General features: G+C 39.1%; 1 protein-coding gene across 8 annotated transcripts in view; it reads right to left on the reverse strand.

The window, feature by feature from the left end:
* Positions 1–17,988, reverse strand: part of SH3KBP1 (SH3 domain containing kinase binding protein 1) — a 214,638-nt gene that overhangs the window by 75,688 nt on the left and 120,962 nt on the right. For 6 of the 8 annotated variants that reach the window (XM_039551240.1, XM_010394472.4, XM_019282903.1 and 3 more), the window contains 2 exons: positions 17,890–17,964; positions 7,871–8,067 (listed from right to left, as the gene is read on the reverse strand). In XM_039551240.1, coding sequence (XP_039407174.1) covers positions 7,871–8,067; positions 17,890–17,964 — 272 coding nt within the window. Of the gene's footprint in view, positions 1–887; positions 957–7,870; positions 8,068–17,889; positions 17,965–17,988 lie in introns of those variants that run through there. The other 2 variants (XM_039551251.1, XM_019282906.1) reach the window with 2 other exon arrangements.

Below are 17,988 nucleotides of genomic sequence, written 5' to 3' on the forward strand. Positions count from 1 at the left end.
CCTTCCTCTTTTCTTTATTTAAGGCAGAAAAAAAGAAAGAAACATGGCACATTTTAGAAGAAAAAACAACTCAAAAAACTTGCTGCTTCATTTCTGCACACAGCTTACTGACTTTAGCTGTGAAAAGCCAAAGTTGAGGGAAATTTACATTTTTGTACTAAGAGCTCCCAAAGTATCTGCAAATAATTAAACAGTTTACTTGGTATGTCTCCATTCAGCTTTCTATAAAATTTTACAAGCAACAGTTGATTCTAGCTGCTTTTTCTCGAGGGGGAAAAAAGATATATAATTTTCTAAAACACTCATTCACGTCAATTTTCCTCACTTGGACAAATGTCACCGCATACAGAAGAGGAATTAGCAAAGCTCTTCCTTTTTCTCCCGCTAAGAAGAAGTACAGTTTTGTTAGTGCATTTAGGAAGGAAAAAACAGGGGGTGGGGGTGGTGAATTTTCACTTACTAAGCAAACATTTGAAAGAGCAACACATCCAAAGATTTTAAACTCATCTTGCTTAACTCTAAAGTTGTATTACTCTTTAGAGTATGAAAATTTAAACCACATCATATAGAAATAGAAAACATCTGCACAAGTTTAATGGCCAAACAGGCAGAAGGGAAAAACCTCAAGCTAAATAGAACCAGGAGAGAATATGTTTTTCACAAAAAGTAAAACCCCATATTCTAATATGGACCTCCATAGCAGGAATGGATTTCAGGATCCTCAGCACTCTTTTCCCTTGTTTCCTTTTTACCTACCCAGCATCTCCAAAGTGTGCAGAAGAACCAGAAAACTCTACAGTTGAAACCTGTGCTCTGCAGAGTATATATTATGATACAGTTTTAAATAGCCACAGAAAAAAAAGCCCAACTAATTGTAAAATAAATACCTCCTCTCCCATTGTGAAGCCAAGCTGCCTTTCAGCAGCTTGAAGTGTCCAAGAAGAGTCCTGGAGTCCTGCCCCTTCCTTGCATGAGCTCAGTTCAGCGAGAGCGGGAGCCCAGCCCTGACACTGAGTCACGGGCCGGGCCATCCCAGGGAAACAAAAGTCCCACTTGTTTATTTCACAGGAAATCTGGACCTTTTCCTACCTCTGCTCACTCACAGCAAGAAGTTTCCTCTCCTTTCCCAAGCCAGCTTAGTCTTCCCTGGCTTCTTGAGACCACCAGCTAGGAAAAGCAAGGATGTGAGTGACGATTTACAGAACTTCTGTGAACAGCCCAGGCAGAAAGTTTTGCAAATTACTTTATTGGAAAATGAGCTTATGACAAATTCTGAATGGATCAGTCTTTCTGCTGGGGGGGAAAAAAGGTTGAAATTTCATGTAACTTATGACTTTGTTTTGGCTTTTGTTTTTGAAAAAAGATGTTCAAGAAACTGAAATATCATTAACATGATGGCCTGTTCCACTAAAATCTTATAAATTCTTAATGTTGTCTCCCTACAAAAATTCAACTTTAAAATGACTGAATAAGGGCAGGGAGGGGGAAAGACACAAACGATTTGGAAGAAATTAAAGATTTATATTTAAGCAAGCCACACGATACTATACGCTCTCAATTCCATTTGACTATTAAAAAATAATCCTTAATTAGGAAAATATAAAGAAAGAAAACATTTCAGAAAAATTCCACAAGCTAATAAAGCTAAATAGACAACAAAAGATGAGGGCATAGATTTCACCTTTCAGGTTATATTCAGTTTGGTTTACATTCATCAGCCTATTTATGTAATTTTCAAAGTGGTGTAAGCAAATTTTAAGGTGGGTAAATTTTTGCATAACTCTATTCAATTTTCAAAGTTAATGTGTGCTAAGAATATCAGAAGTTATTTCATCAGGAATTCTTTAGCATCTTGTCAAAGTTAAAAAGCTTACCAACTCAGATGTAGTAATAAAAAATCGGTTATATTATCTAACAAAAATCCAAATGGGGCAAGAAAGAAAAGTACATGTTACTTCGGAACACTAAGACAGTTTATAAACAACTGTTTACCCCTAAAGTCTTGATTACACTAATTTAAATCTTTTCATACCAATGTATATAAATTAATTTTGCTTGGGTAGATTTTATTGCTATTAATAAACATATCATATCGATTCAGGAATCAGTTCTCTTGAAGCTCATAAAACAGTAACAAAGCTAGCTTGCCTGTCAGTACTGTTATTTTCTGAAGCACTTTCTGTGTACTGTTGAAACATGAGACAAATGTTCCTAGAAATTCAGTTTATGTCTCCATCAGGTATCTCTGGAACTCAGGAAATCAGCTTTATTTTAAAATAGGAAAGCAAAGCATTTTGGGGTTTTTAACAATTCTTCTTTTAGAACGCCTGTTGGGGTAAAAGGCCTGGTAATGGTACAGACTCAAACTCAACTAAAAATCAGAGATTTACAGTGACTTGCGAGCTAATGATCACCAGCTGGATGCAGAGCAACTTACAATATATAGACTTTTATTGCCATCCTATTAGGAAATAAAATTGCATTAGCTTAAACCTACACATCCTGTTTTTCTGACTGGAGCGCCCTAAGACTTCCTAATCAAAACCATGACTGAAATAACAGGAGTTTTCCCTCCCAGAGAGCACTCCTCCAGGAGAGCTCAATCTGGCAGAAGCTCAGTGCTGTGCCTCAGAAGAACAGATCAGACCTTCCACATTGCTTTTAGGAATAACTTGTAGTACTATCAATACTTCTTACACTACTCTGCTTCTATTTTAAGATGTTCTTCAAGCAGCTCGAGTCAGAAACATGAGTTGAAAATATTTTCATGCATATGTTTGATGTGTTACTCTCACACTGACAATTTTTTTCTGAATAGAGTCCCACTGTATACACGTAAAGTGTCGTGGCATGGACAACTAACTTGCAATTATTTAGAGTCAAATATCTGCTTTAATCTAAAAAAAAAAAAACTAACAAAACATCACAAGCAGCACAAACCAATGTGTGGGTAACCTCCTTCGCTGAAAACCAGTAATGCAGGCTGCTGTGTAAGCTGAACCATGCCATCGGTGCCTGGACAACTCTGTTCAGGCATTTTGAACATTTTAGAAACCAAACTGACAGAACATGAAAGCACAGATGGGATAGCACGGAAGGGAAGGAAGTATACAGGAGATTAGGAGTCACTCGTCGCTCACATTGCACAGTTCAGTGACTCAGCAGAGAGTCAGTGCCAGCTGAAGTTATCAAATTTATTCCTCTCTTTAAACTTAATTTTGCATTTCCCATTCTATTCCCTTAGTGCCAGGTCCTGCTTTGAGTCTGCCTCCCCAAAATGGGGCAAGCTGCTTTTCAACTGTCCCCTGTCAATCTTAATTCCCCTACCCTTCCTTCTTATTCCTCCAGAATAGGGTAGTAAATCTTCTAAAGTGTTTATTTATAATGTCCACACTGCCTCATAAACATCAGCCACCATCTGCAAACCTGTACTATTTTTTCACATAACGAAAGAAACACATAAATCCTGCTTCCACACTGCACTCAAGGAAAGTTACACCAGCAAATGAGCGAGAGCCCACTGCAAGCAGCCTTGCTCTCATGAGAGCTGCAGAAGGGGTCAGGGTCCTTCTTCCCCTGTAGCTTTCCTCACAAGATGGCACCAGAATAAATGGTTAGGACAGGGATGCCAGACTGTAGCAGACAGAAACTTCAAAGCAGAACATGAATGTAGCTTGAACAGATGAGTGCTTCCTCTGTTCCTACACAGAATTCGACAAACCGCTGATGCTTGCCACGCCTGCTGCTGCCATCGCCGATGGCTGTCTCTGAAGAAAGGAATGCCAGAAATCTGTGCTTTCAAGTGCAAAGTGCTGCACACACACTTGGTGCTCCCACTGTGTGCTCTCTGCCTCAGCAGGTGTTTTTAATAGTGTTTCTAGTCAGTACCAGGTGGTTTTGCTTGCATCCATTTTTAATCTCAGGCTTTTGAACACTGACTCCAACATTTCTATTATGGGAGCAAGCACTTCCAAAGGCATTGGAGAGGCAAAGCAAGTGGCAGTGAGCCATGAAATACAGGCACACGTGGCACACACAGCCAGGACTGGCAACGCACCATGGGTGCCACTGAGCAGGGTGGGCAGAGCTCAGGCACATCATCAGCCAGCTTAGAAACGCCAGGAGGAGCCTCCAACTTGTGTCTCTCAAAGACTTCTCTTTAAATGACAACTCAAAATTAAGGGGTAAAAACGTTTTCTGCAAACAAGCATGCAGGAACTGATGGAACAGGTGTGCAAAGACAGACTGTCACCACAGTTTCTGGGTTCCCAGCTTGCTGGCTTGAAATAGAAACTCAGACCTTGCAGGCATTCAGTCTCAGACTTTACAAATTTCTATCTTATTACAAAGGACAGGTAGTCTTAATAATTGACAGGAGCTTCTAGCCGTTACAGCCCTTGTGTCTACTTCCATTAGTTCTCCTCCATTTCTCCTCTCCCAAACATGCTGAATAGAAAAAAAAAAAAATTCTGTATGAATTCAGTGCTTTGCAGTAAGGATCCCTAAACACCAGTTAACTAGATCTTACAAGTTGCTGCATGTAGAGCCATGACAGCCTCCCCTTTTACATTAAATCATTACAGTGTCTGCAATACTCCCTGGGTTGATAGCTGAGTATATAATTTACATTAAGTTTTGGCAAACAGTACTGTGATCTCATCAAAGGACGTTCATGAAATCTAGCTCTGCTCAAATTCACCACTGCTAGCCAACTACGAAAGTTTTGCCTGAAGAAAGTTACAAATACATCTCAAGTGGAAAATGTAAAAAATACTCTCAATAGTCTCTTCTGAAGTAAGGACAGATTTCAAAAAGATAAAAATAGCTTTTAAAGACCTTTTATTTTATATTCACCTATCATGGTCTTTAGCACTTCCAAGCTGAAGCTTCAACTCACAAACCAACCCAACACAGTTAACTCAGACTAAGGAATGTATTGGTTGAATTAATTTTCCTGTACTTGTAGAGGTTTTTTCTTAGACACAGGAGAGGAAAAAAATGATAGCTTGTTAGAACATATAGATCATATTGGAAGGAAGTCCAACCTAGAAACAGAAGCTTTAGATGAGCTACTATGAAATGAAAAAGGAAAAACAGAAATAAGAATAAGCACCTGTTTAAATGTGTTGAGGATGCAGAGCAGAAGAAAGATGTGAGACAGGCATTTCTATTTGATCATAAGCTTTGTGCTACTTCAGAGTGTTACCCTGAACTTTCTCAGGAGGCACAACATGTCTATATGCATACTGTATTTCTTCTAAGAACTCATTTGTTGGTGAGCTATGACTTCAGTCATTGTGCAGCATTGTAAACCAGTTCACTTACATTTATCAGTAATGGAAATCTGTCAGAGCTAAGCCTCAGGAATCTGATTCCGCTTATACATGGCCACTGGTCGACTCATCAGCACCAGCAGGCAATCAAATGGACTACAAAGCATAAGTATTTGATTCTTCTATTTTTCTGAAAAAGCAGAGCTCTGATAGTGCTGATCAAACTAAACTGCCACAACTGCATCATTAACTTCCCTAGGATAATCTGCCTCTGTGATTTTTAGAACAAATAACAGCTAAGCAATGAATTCTGTGCGCCAATAAAACCAGTGGGGTTTCACGCAATTCCTCAGTTTTGCCTTTTATTGAGAGTTTATTGATCACCTTAAAAGACAAGGGTGATTATATCCCACATTGTTACCAATGAGCAAACACTTGAAGCACATTAAACTGCCTGGTGATTTACAGGAGAGCCTAATGGCATCTGCTTCTGCTCAGCTGGCAGCAAACCTTTCTGCCATCATATTCCTGCCAATATTTGTGTAAAAGCCTTTTTAGCACCCCAGTAATTCTGTGTGAAATATGATCTAAGCTTATGATTCATAAAATTGAAAACATATTAGAACACAAAGTGACAACACCAACAAAATAAGACCCTGCTGATTCTTTTGTAAATGGGGACTGACATTTTACATGGGAACTATCATGTCATAAATAATCCCACATTATAAAATCCTCACAGTAGCTTACTGATGCTTTTTAAAACACAACTGTTATTAGGAAATATTTTAAATCAAAAACAGTGAATGTATCATTACAGTAATATTTCATCAATAACTCTATCAAGAAGAAGCAACAGAAAGAGTTTTAGGGTCTCCAAACTTCAGAAAGAATTAAAAAAAAAAAAAGAAAGAAGAAAGGCAACAGAGGAAAGCATTGTTTCTCCTTCTTCAAAAGTTTACAAGTTATTGAAAAACTAAGGCTACTTGTAAATGAGAAAAACACATAACAGGGCAAAAATCCCTTCAAAAACTACATTGCTTGAGAAAATTATGGACTGATTTGGCACTCTTCATCACACATTGCTACACTTTCGAACCAGTATGCAGAGCTCTCAGGCTAAATTGGACCTTGCTTGGAATGGCCAACTTCATGCAGGATTCTCTTGCACTCAGCATTAAATGGCAAAGAACATGGCAATGACAAGGAAGGAATTTCTTGAAGCCAGGAGAGAAGTGTTTAGCGAGGTTAATGGTCTGCAGTCCTAACTGATGTTATGTCACTGACTCATGTTTTGGTGCTGTTAGTAGGCAAAGACCGTGGTGCTGAAGCCTCTGAACAGCATCTCTCAAAGATTAACCTAATCCTAGACAGGAAAAAAGCATCAACAGCAAAGATGTAGATAACATCACCTTTAGTTATCTACACATTTGAAACACAAATGATGGATTGTGTTTACAAAATGGAGCCATTATGCTCTACGAACCATGCCAATTTTAGGAGAAATTGAAAAACACAGGAAGGAAGGTCTGTGTTACAAGTTTCCTGAAAATTGTATATTCCATTTTTGGCTGGGTACTAAACCTGTTTGTTGTTTGTGAAAAATAAAGGTAAAACTTCACATTATTATGAAGCGGGGTAAGATTTTCCTCCAAGGAATGAAGACCACTTCATAAGGACTTTGCAAAGACTTCACATGAAAACAAAGGACTCCACAAAGCCCCACATGAGTTAGGAAGTCCACCCAGAAACAGAAAGCAAGCAGAGTACCATGCAGGCTTTGAAGAAGTCAGCAATGGTCAAGCAATAATACAGTCCAGGTTTTTCCTTTATTTAGATTATCCCAACTCTTCCCTACCCTCCTTATACTGAATGAAAAATGGTCACCTGCAAAATATTAACCAAATGTCCCTCAGAATAATTCACTTCAGAAGTTTCCACCTCTCTCTGCAGGACCTCCTCTTCTCCTGTACTACTGTAATTTAGGGTGGATGCGGGAATAGGTGCTGTGCTATAGCACACATATTTCAGACCACTGAAATTATCTAGGTTGAAAAAATAATCTTGCAGGCCAAAAAATCTAATTGCTGTTATGCCTGTTTCTACAGACAAGTAGGCAAGCATCAAGAATCAAAAGGTGAGAAGTTGCCACACCAGGTACCAAGAGCCCAGGAGCTTCCTAAAATTGGGCAAAGAAACTGCATCATGTTCTGCCCATAGCAGAACTCAAGGCTGTGGAAGCCTCCTAACGCTTCTCAGCATATCAGTAACTCTATACAAGTCTGACTGTTCACTTAAAGGAAGGATTTCACAGATTTTTTTTTCAGTCATGACTTCATTGGAAACCATGCACTTTTTGGTTTCTCTAAAGAACATTAGAGAGATCAATTTTTTTTTTTTTTTTAAATTTTAGCATGCAGCTAACCTCCCGGAATCCACTTTCTGGTCTGAGGCAAAAATAAAAAAAGCAGAACCTTGTCTACAGAAAGATTAGGAAATAATGACCATAAAGCTTCAAGTTTTGGCCAGTGACAGAACTCAAAACTTAAAGATGAAAACTTCTTTAAACCAAGAGACAATTAAGGAATGACACATACCTTATCTACTGGGAGAAAGTCGTTTTCAACTTCTATTGACCTTGGTCGTAGCTTTATGGGTTTGTCTTTGAAGATATCTCCAAAGCCAACGCCTTTGACCTTTTTGGGTTGGATTGTCGTGCCTCCATTGGCTCCTTCTGATTTTGTACTGCAAGAGTCACCACCATCACTCTCAGAGCCTGTAGCATCTTTTAGGCCTGTGAAAAGGAAGGATGAAAGAAGGTGTGAAGCTCACTATTTTCAGATCAGACTGTGACCGGAAAATGATCCCTCCGGCCATCCTCTGGAGGAAAATGAAACCACAAGAAAGAGGTAGAGAAGATGCTCTCTGTGCCATGCACTTATTTTTGACTTTGAAAAATGACTTTATTTCATCACATTGGTGTACTGGTTAGAAATTACACCAATCCACAAATCCACAAAACATGCATACCGCAGCATCAAAACTTCACAAATGAGGATGGTGATTCCTTGAGTACCAAGAAAATCCTTATTCCTCAGGCAAAACCTCTTTGGAAGAGGCCTCAGTAAAAGAAAGAGTTAAATTCAGCTGTAGGGCACTTATTGTATAAAGCCACCTAAAGCTAACAAGCAGGCAGATCAGGCATGCTGTACCTTAAATCTGTGTGACTCAAGCCAATTATGCAATTAGTATCTAAAGCTACGTTACCTAACTGGGAAATACAAAGCTGAAAGCTGTTCAAACAAATCTGCAATCAAATAAGCTGTATAATATGTTCTCTCCTGCAAATTAAAGCTCTCTGCAGCATAGACAGCCTCATAAGAAAAGCACCCATGCACACTATCCTCTAGGAATATAACAAATCAAAACTGACATTCTGATTTGCATTAGTTCTTCCAGTGAATAGGAAAATTTATCTGCATTTATCTGAAAAGATGTGCTGCTCGAATAGCAGAGGCCACAGATGCAATAAGGCGATGTTTCAGCCACTTTATAGAAAGGTGCAGCAGCAGGTCAAACAGCCACTGGCAGCAAAAGTGACCCACTGAAGTTTCCTTCCCCAGACCACTTAAATCTGCCTCCCTACATTAACTGTTTCCAGGAAAACCACAGCAATTGCTGCTACTACAGCACTAATTAATTCTATCTAAGAATAAGAAACTTGAATCCTCACAGTTCCCTAACAACCACTCACGATATCTCAGGGGTGGATCTTACAAGTCAAAAAAAGAAGAATTTCAAACAAGCTTATCTTCTTAATTACTTTTATATCAAGATCAACAAAGTGATTGCAATAGATTTTCATCATAAAAAGCTTAGAATACAGATGAACCACAGAAACCAGTCAAGTCCTAAGGCCTCCAGATACAACTTCATGATCCAGGACACAAGAGGCCCATCTGTTAAAAGGGTTTCAACACCAGGGTGCTGCTAGGAAATGAAATCAGGAATTACATGTCAGATCAGGACTTTTAGCCAAAACCAGAAAAGCCACGATACGCTGCCCTGAGATTTTCTGTATCGTTAACATGAAAGGAGTATAAATGAAGAATTAGAGAAAGTTCCCAATTAGAAACAAACAGAAAGACCACAGACTAAGCAAAATACTTTGGCCCTCTAGCCTCCTGAGTGGCTGCCACAACTATTGTTGAACATCAGCAACATTTCTGTTTCTTCAGATATTCAATTCAATTCAAACAAGTTATTTGTTCCATAAGCTGTGCAGGATTGGAATTTAAATAAATATTAAGTAATTATACTACAATACTTAAATATGAAAAAGTTTTGATTTCTTTATGTTTTATTTTTCTAAGAAGGGCCTGGGAGAAAACCTCAAATCTGGTTAATTATGATATTTATTATGGTAGTTAGAATGCTGGCATGCCTACCATCAGTGAGAAAAATTCTGTGGAGTACTTCTCTTCCAGACCTCAGGAAATCAGTAACCAGGGAATTTAAGCATTGACTGCGATGCTGCTCAGTGCTGTGGTGGGCAGGAGAAGAGTGCTTATCCACAGCAGAGCCATTGCACAGTGTTTCCAGCAGAAGCACTGGGAGATGCAAGGGTAAGTTAAGCCAGACAGGTATAAATCTCTTTGGGCAGTCTGGCAAAGTCACTGCCCTTTTCTTATTCCCTCCCCTTGCTGTGACCAACTGCACTTTCTCCAGCTTTGCAAATTATGAATCACTGGGGCCTTGGCTGAGATAGAAGCTAGAACCAACTTTATTTACCACTTCTAAATGCAAAGACAACGGTCAGTAATTGACTATACTGAGTATAAAACATCCACAACTCAAAAAACTCTAACAGTTGATCGCTGTCTTTTCGCTGAACAAAAGATCTTGATATGGAATATTACCCTCTGGCAAAGGTTTCTACTGCCATCCTTTCCAAAACCTCAAACTTTTCTGTGATGGAGGGAAGAAGCAGTGAAGAGACCTCCCTCCAGAAGTAACTGATAAGAATCCATGACTGCTCTTAGCCACTCCCTGAAATGAACAGAAAAGCTATCTTTAAAATAGGTAATTAAAATAGGTTTTCTGCATCCCTAATTGTGGAAGATGATGATGTGGACTTTGGTCAGTGGATGGAATTAAAATGTGAAAGTAATTGTGAGAATTACTCAACAGGGCTCACATGGACTTCAGATCTTTGAAGTCTGCATGAAAGCAAGATCAGAAATCTCAAAGGGCTCCAATAAGAATAAAGCTTTTGTTTCTTTCTGGGTCATGACTTGTTTTTCATTACAGCATCTTCGGCTTTTACGACCATTCTTCTGCAATGAGACATCACACTTTGTATCAGAAGCCTCACCTCAGGCTCACAACAGATTTCCCACGCATCACCCATCTGTGCTTGATGATAATCCAAGACTTGTTCATTCTCCATACTGCCTCAGAGTTGTCTCAATATACAGTCCTCAAAATGAAAGCAACATAGGAAATAACAACATTGCTTTTTTTTCTCTTTTTCTTTCTTTTGTTTTTTTTTAAACGAGGACAGAATGGACTGAAGTGAGGCCTGTCCAAACTAAATTGCCTTTTAGTGATCAGATACAAAGCTCCTTCAAAATTAAGAAGAGTTCTTCCTGATCAACTAGGAAAATGACCTAATTTAATACTTTTTGACTGACACAAACTTAGGAGATCTCTGTACTTAACTAATAAATCAGTAAGAATAAAAGCCCTGCTTGTGCTCTTATCACAACATGACCGGAGTGTAGAGACAAAGGGGACAAAAGAGAAGAACTGTATGCAGTGGAAACTGTAAAACAAATCAGATAAAGTGAGGATCTGCAGTAACATTAAGAAAGAATAAGTACAAAACAGTCCTGCAGAAAATAGTCTAACATGCTCTTACTATTAAAGACATGCTCAGGAGACTCTCTCTTACCTTCCTCCCCAGGTACATGAGATACACACTTCTGATTTCTACAGATGAAGAACTTGGATGCAACACTATGCAACACCCTTGCCTGATAAATTCTCTCATAATTTATTTTTTCATTGGGTTGTTCCCTGATACATACACATATGTGTATATATATGTATATATGTATATTTATGGGGGGGGGGGGTGTGAGATACATACGTGTGTGTGTATACATATGTATCACATATACAGGTCAGCAATTCTCTTGGTGCACCTGCACCTTGGCTCAGGTGATCTTTCTTCTTGAAATCAGAAAAATGTTCCTCTTCTAATCACACTCTTTGGTGGTTTTTTTTGATTTTTTTTGTTTCCGCTTTTCATGGATGTTTTTGCCACTACTGCAAACAGCGTAGTGGCAGAACACAGCTGGGTGGATAGTTTCTCCAAAAGATAAATGTAGCCCCTGGACACAGCTGGGACCTAAGCAGAAACATGAGTGACATAGACTGTCAGATTACGAATTTTAAATATGAAATTTTCTTCATGAAGAGCCACAGCTAGCAGGGAGGTCAGGTTGCTAAGTGAACATTAAAAACTGGAGAGAATTTCAGTGGTCACAGTCCCCCTCTCTGCTGACCAGCACACCCACTCAGCCTGAAACAGCTGTGGTCTACCACAGTGATGGTCTCGAGCACGAGGGTGGGGCCAGCAGCTCAGCAAACTGCTGTCCTCAGAAACATTGGGAACATCTTGCTTTTCTTGTAAGCCCAACTATTAAGTACCTCAAATAAAGCCAGTATAGGATAAAAGCTACAGTAGTCAGGCCTCTCACTATTTTTTGCTACTTTTTTTTTTTAACATCAACTTCTCTAGAATCTGTCAGGTCTCTGTCAGTATTTGGAGAGCTGACAAGCTAAGAACATAACATCAGTAAGGTGGTCACCAATATGCTTACTATCACATCAGTCAATAGCAGGAAAGTTTTTCAGAACTTCAGTATTTCTCAGGACATATTTCTCAAGTCTTTTGGGAGTGTCACTTCAAATTTCTAGCTCTATGAGCAAAGACACTATTCTTTTACCTTGATTTATTGTTGCTGAATCGTCTGTAGCACCACAAGGTAGAGCTCAAATCTAAGCACTGGGTGCATTTTTCTAGTAAGTTCCTCAAACAAAAGCACCATCACCAGCAAGAAGTTAAAATTCCCAACTGTTCCCAGCTTTTGGCTGGAACAAGATACGGGTCTACTGCTTTTTAAAAGCACTCAGAATTTTGATTCTTTGTTGATTCATGCTCTTTACAAATGCAAGCTCATTTAGTATTCATGAAGATTAAAATTTCTCAAAACTGTCTGGAGGAATTTTGCACTTCACACATTTTTTCCTCTATGGGTATATAAGAGAGATTAGTTTTCTCAAGACATTTCAAACACACCACACTCCTGCTATAGCAGTTACAGGTCTTTTGAGAGCAACATTCTGAAATGTACCAAAACAGATTAGCTCAAACAGGGATTAAAAAGAGACCACAACATCAGACTTAATTCAGCAATGGCCTCTCAGAACTGTGCTGGCATAAAACCAGGATTCTAAATCAGAAAGATAGTTAGGGATGATAAAGGGTTGTGTAACTAAAGCTGTTAAAACTAAAATAAACAGCTGCGATAAAATTAACTCCATTCAAAGCAGGAAATAAATTGTTTCTAAACAGCTTAAAATGGCAGGGGAGAAAATGGAATATGTTCTAAGTTTACAGAGCTTTCTATTTTGAGATATTATTTGGCAATTTAATTTTTGTTCTTTATTCTGGATTGTTCTGTCTGCTGACAATTTATGGCCCTGGGCAAAAGATGGACCACTCTGACAAAGTATAAGCCAGCAGTGCTCTGGCCCTCTAAGGACTTCTCAGCTCTGTTAAATGATGGAAAAGTCAGCTGTTCAGAGGCACACACCTGAGACAATGCAAAGGATCTCCTGATTTGGTATGGCAGCCAGAGAGAAACACTGTCAACTGTGTTTAATAGAAAAATACATTTGTAAATGAAGCTTATGGATTTTTTTTTTCTTTTACGGAAGGGAAGGAAGGCAAGGGTAAGTATGTCCTTTCCTTCTATTTAGAGAATGACAGCATGGAACGCCCAGGTGACCGATCTGAATGAAAAAAGTGGTGAAGCCATACATGGTAATTGCAGCAGATGAGACAGGAACTGTCCTTCTTCCTTTTCCTCTCATACTGGCGAACACAGAACAAATACCCACATCCTATAAGGTACTAGTCTTGAGCTTGCTTTCTATCAAAATCCTGTATTTTGTTGAAGCCATCCCCAACAACATTCCAGTATCATAAAAAAATCAAAACTAGAAAATGAAATTGGATTTTAAATACTACTGTAGAAGAAAGACACGTTGATTCTTCTTAGTTTAAAGATAATTTCATGCTTTCACAAAACAAATTTATGCCTCTTTACCAAGAGGGATTATCCATGTACAAATAGCTGAGGCAGACTATCTCAGTAATTATTTGTTATTCTCAGTCATTCCTTGAAAAAACATAACTGTGTCAGCTAAACATTTTGTCATTTGCTCTCAACATGTTCGTTTTCCTTTGCACAACAGTTGTTGCCACATAAGAAATGCCCCAAGATTTCTCTGCTTGCACAAGTGGTCATGCAGGGGGAAGGGGAGCAGTGCCCAGCCCCACACCGCAGCATGCATTGAGGGCAATGCAGCACAAGCGTCTCCTGCAGCATGAGCACAGAGCCATCAGTACAGAACTTGGTGGCTTCCCCTCCTCCCCAGCCACTTCCCCAAGTACTGTGAGAACAAATAGGAACAATCATTCATTCAGGAGCTCTACAACTGTACCACTGTCCTCTTTATTTGGGGACTACTTTTTCACCACCCTCACCAAGTACAGGCACATGTTATTACATGTGAAAGGAGAGGTAGGCAACCACAGCAATAGGGTTCTTTACCTGCCACTCACCAAACACCAGTCTTTTGTGAAACTCATGGAAAACCACTGGGTAGCAGGAATCCGAATAACAGAAGGATTTAACGATTCAACCCAGTCAACATAATTCTTCCACACATGACCCCCAATCCCTTGTCATCTGTACATTTGTTCTCCAGCAAACAGGATGTTTCTTTTTAATCATGAAAATTTCCCTCCCCAATTTTAATATTTTTTCTTTCTCAGATGTTATTTTTCATTGTAGCATCTGTAGCAGTTGTGTATTTGATACAAGCTCTTTTTTGCAAGCAAGTTGTAAGAAGCTGAGGTGAAATACAAAATTGTAACTGTCCTCTCTTCAGAACTGTTAAAATCCACATTCAGGTTTCTCATTTAACTTTGCTCACATTCAGACACTCCTAAATGCGGTTTACAACATCTTAAGTACATCAACCATATTGATTTCTTGAAACTCTGACCAGCCATAATTCCTCAAGAATTAAGGGGAGGGGATCAAAAAAAAAAAAAAAAAAGGGGTAAAAAAAAGTGGTGGAGCAGTAGAAAACACATAACACATTGAGGTTACTCACGAATATGTCTGTTTCAACGATCCTGATCTTCTTCCATTATATCTAATAGCTATTACTGACAGCATTGTGGATCCACATACAAGGAAAGAGAGGCAAATATTTGTAAAATCAAGCATTTTATCTGCACTGTTCCTCAGTTATTGCATCTTTGAAGAAAAAGCAAAGCAAGAAAGAGAAACTAAATCGGTAAAAATAAAAAAATTAGACATCCAAGAAGCGTTGTTTGTGGAGGTGCAAGAAAGTTGCAGGATGAGAGAAAAGAGGGCTGTGATCAACAAAATGACAAGTAAGTAATTTTTCGTTACTGTGTGTCTCTCTTCACTCAGCATATGCAGTAGCAAAGATTTTCTGACAGCAGGTTGATGAGCAGAATGCCAAAGGAGCTGGAATTATTGCTGAGCGGAGCCTGGCATACCTAATGACCAAGAAAGCCATGTCAGCATATAAAGGCAAGGCTGGGTGTTTCTGCAGGAGACAATCTTGCATATTTCAGTGGAAGGTATCTCTAGAAGAAGCAACTAATTCAACAGCTATTACAGGCCTTGGTTAAGTAAGAAAATTTCTTTTAAACAGAGCAGTTGGAAAACGGCTTTCAAAATAAAAGTATTTAGCACTGAGCATGTGTTTGTGAAGTAAAAGCTCTAAGCTTGATTACAAAGTTGAGCAGTATTTCATGCAATGTGATATAGGTGAATCCAAGCATCCCCTAAGCATAACTAATCTAAAGTTATGAATTGACTCGAGCTTAACTTACAGAGAAATCAGCAAGCTGAAATTAGAGCAGCTATGAGTTGTTTTAAACAGACATCCCTAAATGAAAACAATTCTGTGGAATGTCTCCAAATGGTTTTCACTGGAGACATAAATTCATGGATATTGGCCTAAAAATATGGACCATAGATGAGATATGAAATGGAAGGAGTTGGCTGCACCATCAGTCAGCTTGTTCAGGAAGAACATGATGAGTAAGTTTGCAGGAAGTGAGCTGTCAATAGACAGCAGGAAGAGTAAGGAACCCTCCTTTTTGTGTGTGTAGGCAAGAGCATTTCTGAGAGTAACAACAGTGCAAACCCTTGTTTTGTTTAAGACTTCCCCAGATGACCTGATTTTGTTTGTTTCCCATTCCTCAGTACCAGTTCCAACCCAAAAAGCAACGAACAGGCTGTAAGTGTAGCTGGATATCCAGCCTTCTGAGATGCAGCTTTATGGAGAAAGTAACACACCTCTGCAGTATGAAAAAACATGCAAGTCTCAACCAAATGCCAAGGGAGATAGTATTAAACCAGATTTTTTTATCAGCTTTAAAAACAAACTTTAGATGGGTGTTTACCCATAGCAATGTGAGACTATGGGTTAAGCTGTCTTCTTGCAGCTGTTTATCAAGCTTTCCTGTAGACACCCATCCAATCCTGCACTCTGAAATCAGTTTGATGCAATTTATTTTCTGTGACATGACACAACCATGTGCCAGTATGATTAACAAGAAGAACTAAATGCAGAGCTCTAGCACAACTGGAAAGGTGACTGAATTCTTCCTGACTTCAGTTATGCTTACCTTAATGACTTGAGAAGAGGGGAAGGACGGATCTTAATGAAAAACGGGCTGGGCATGGAGAGCAGGCTTTTGGAAAACTTTGAAAGGTAATGTTAGGGCAGCATTACCAAGAAAGATTGTGGAATTAAAGGCTCCAAAGGCAGACCTTGCATCTGATTTGAAGCTTCATCTTGAAGTCTGAAGTCAAGCATACTGGAAATCAACTTCATAAATCCTTATTATGCTCATCAGATGGGTGGATTAGAGGACACGATGGTCTAAGAACTCTGCAAGCAGCATGAAATTTGAGTGATTCATAAGCAGTCATGGAGACTATAAGGTGAGAAGCAGCACAAAAATTTGAAGACCACCAGCCACATGGTCTGCTCCAGCCAGAGTGAGAGCTTGGTTGGAGCTTGAGAAGAGCTGCAAAATGAATTTTGGTAGACAAGGAGATAATTTTCCATGAGGAAATACTCAGAGCTGCACACATACACAAAGATTTTTGTTCAAAAAAAAGGATCAGATTTGTTAAGAAAAAAAAAGGTGTAAGGGCAAATATCAGAACAGAATAATGCCACTTCAACTGCTTCATCCTTTGCTGTCAACATGCATAAGACAGAGGTCCTCAAAGGTAGAAGACCAAACACTCCCACCCATAAAGGAGGAAGAAGGGCAGCACAGCATGGATCTTCTCAAGAGAAAGCTCTCTGGGGCAAAAGCAGATGCCAAAGCTAGCACAACATCCTGCTCACCGGAAGACAGGATTGAACAGTTTGCACTTAGTCACACCAAATGTGACTCCTTTTGCTAGATTTCTCCATGAGGAAACAGGTGGAAGGACAGATTTCTGTCTTCTTGCTTCCTCTGTCTTGCATCTGATGTAACCATTCTCTCTTTTTCTCTATTACCAGGACAGTAAAAGAACATGAAAAGCAGGATGTGCCCTTCTTTTAAAAAGCAGAAGCCAAAAACCTGAACATGAAATGAAAATAGCTCTATATCTTTTACTCTCCTTGGCAGAAAAAATGTATCAGCCAAAATGCTGTGAGTAATAACTGTCAAAGACAGAATGCCAAATGAAGAGCATGCAATAAATTAAAAATAAATTTTAAAAAATCACCAAAAAAGAAAACTTCAAACAAACCAAAACCCACAATACCCTTTAAGAAAAGCAAAGCGTATCTTATGAATTCAACAATCACAATGGGAACTTTATTTTTAGAGCAGACGGACTTTTAACTCAAAGATTTGTGGTGATTATCAACAGTCTTCTCATTTCAGGTGGCAAAAGTGATGGGACTAAATGGTCTTAGATTCAATCCATAGCTGAGACCAAAACATCCAATGTAATCCACAATTTATGGTGGGCTTACACACATACATCGTATGGACATAGAACACACACATGCACAGGAGGAATGGGTGCATTCTCATTGCATTAAGGCTGGGCAGTTCATCAGCAGCAAACTGACTTCAGCTTACAGACAGGTATGTGCACGTAGAGTAGCCATAAGTGAGTAGCAGTGGCACAATTTACAAGTGTAGATAAATCAAACCAGTTCAGAAGACTGAAGCTGTTGCTTGATGATTTTGAAACACACTCACTGTTATAACGTCTGTAGCTGTCAATCTTTGCCGGTGCCACTCTGTACAGAATTGTCCCTTCAAAGGCAGATTTTCCTGACAGCAGGCAAGAGAAGGAAA

The sequence above is a fragment of the Corvus cornix genome, chromosome 1 (genome assembly GCF_000738735.6).
Source record: "Corvus cornix cornix isolate S_Up_H32 chromosome 1, ASM73873v5, whole genome shotgun sequence".
Classification (NCBI taxonomy): domain Eukaryota; kingdom Metazoa; phylum Chordata; class Aves; order Passeriformes; family Corvidae; genus Corvus; species Corvus cornix.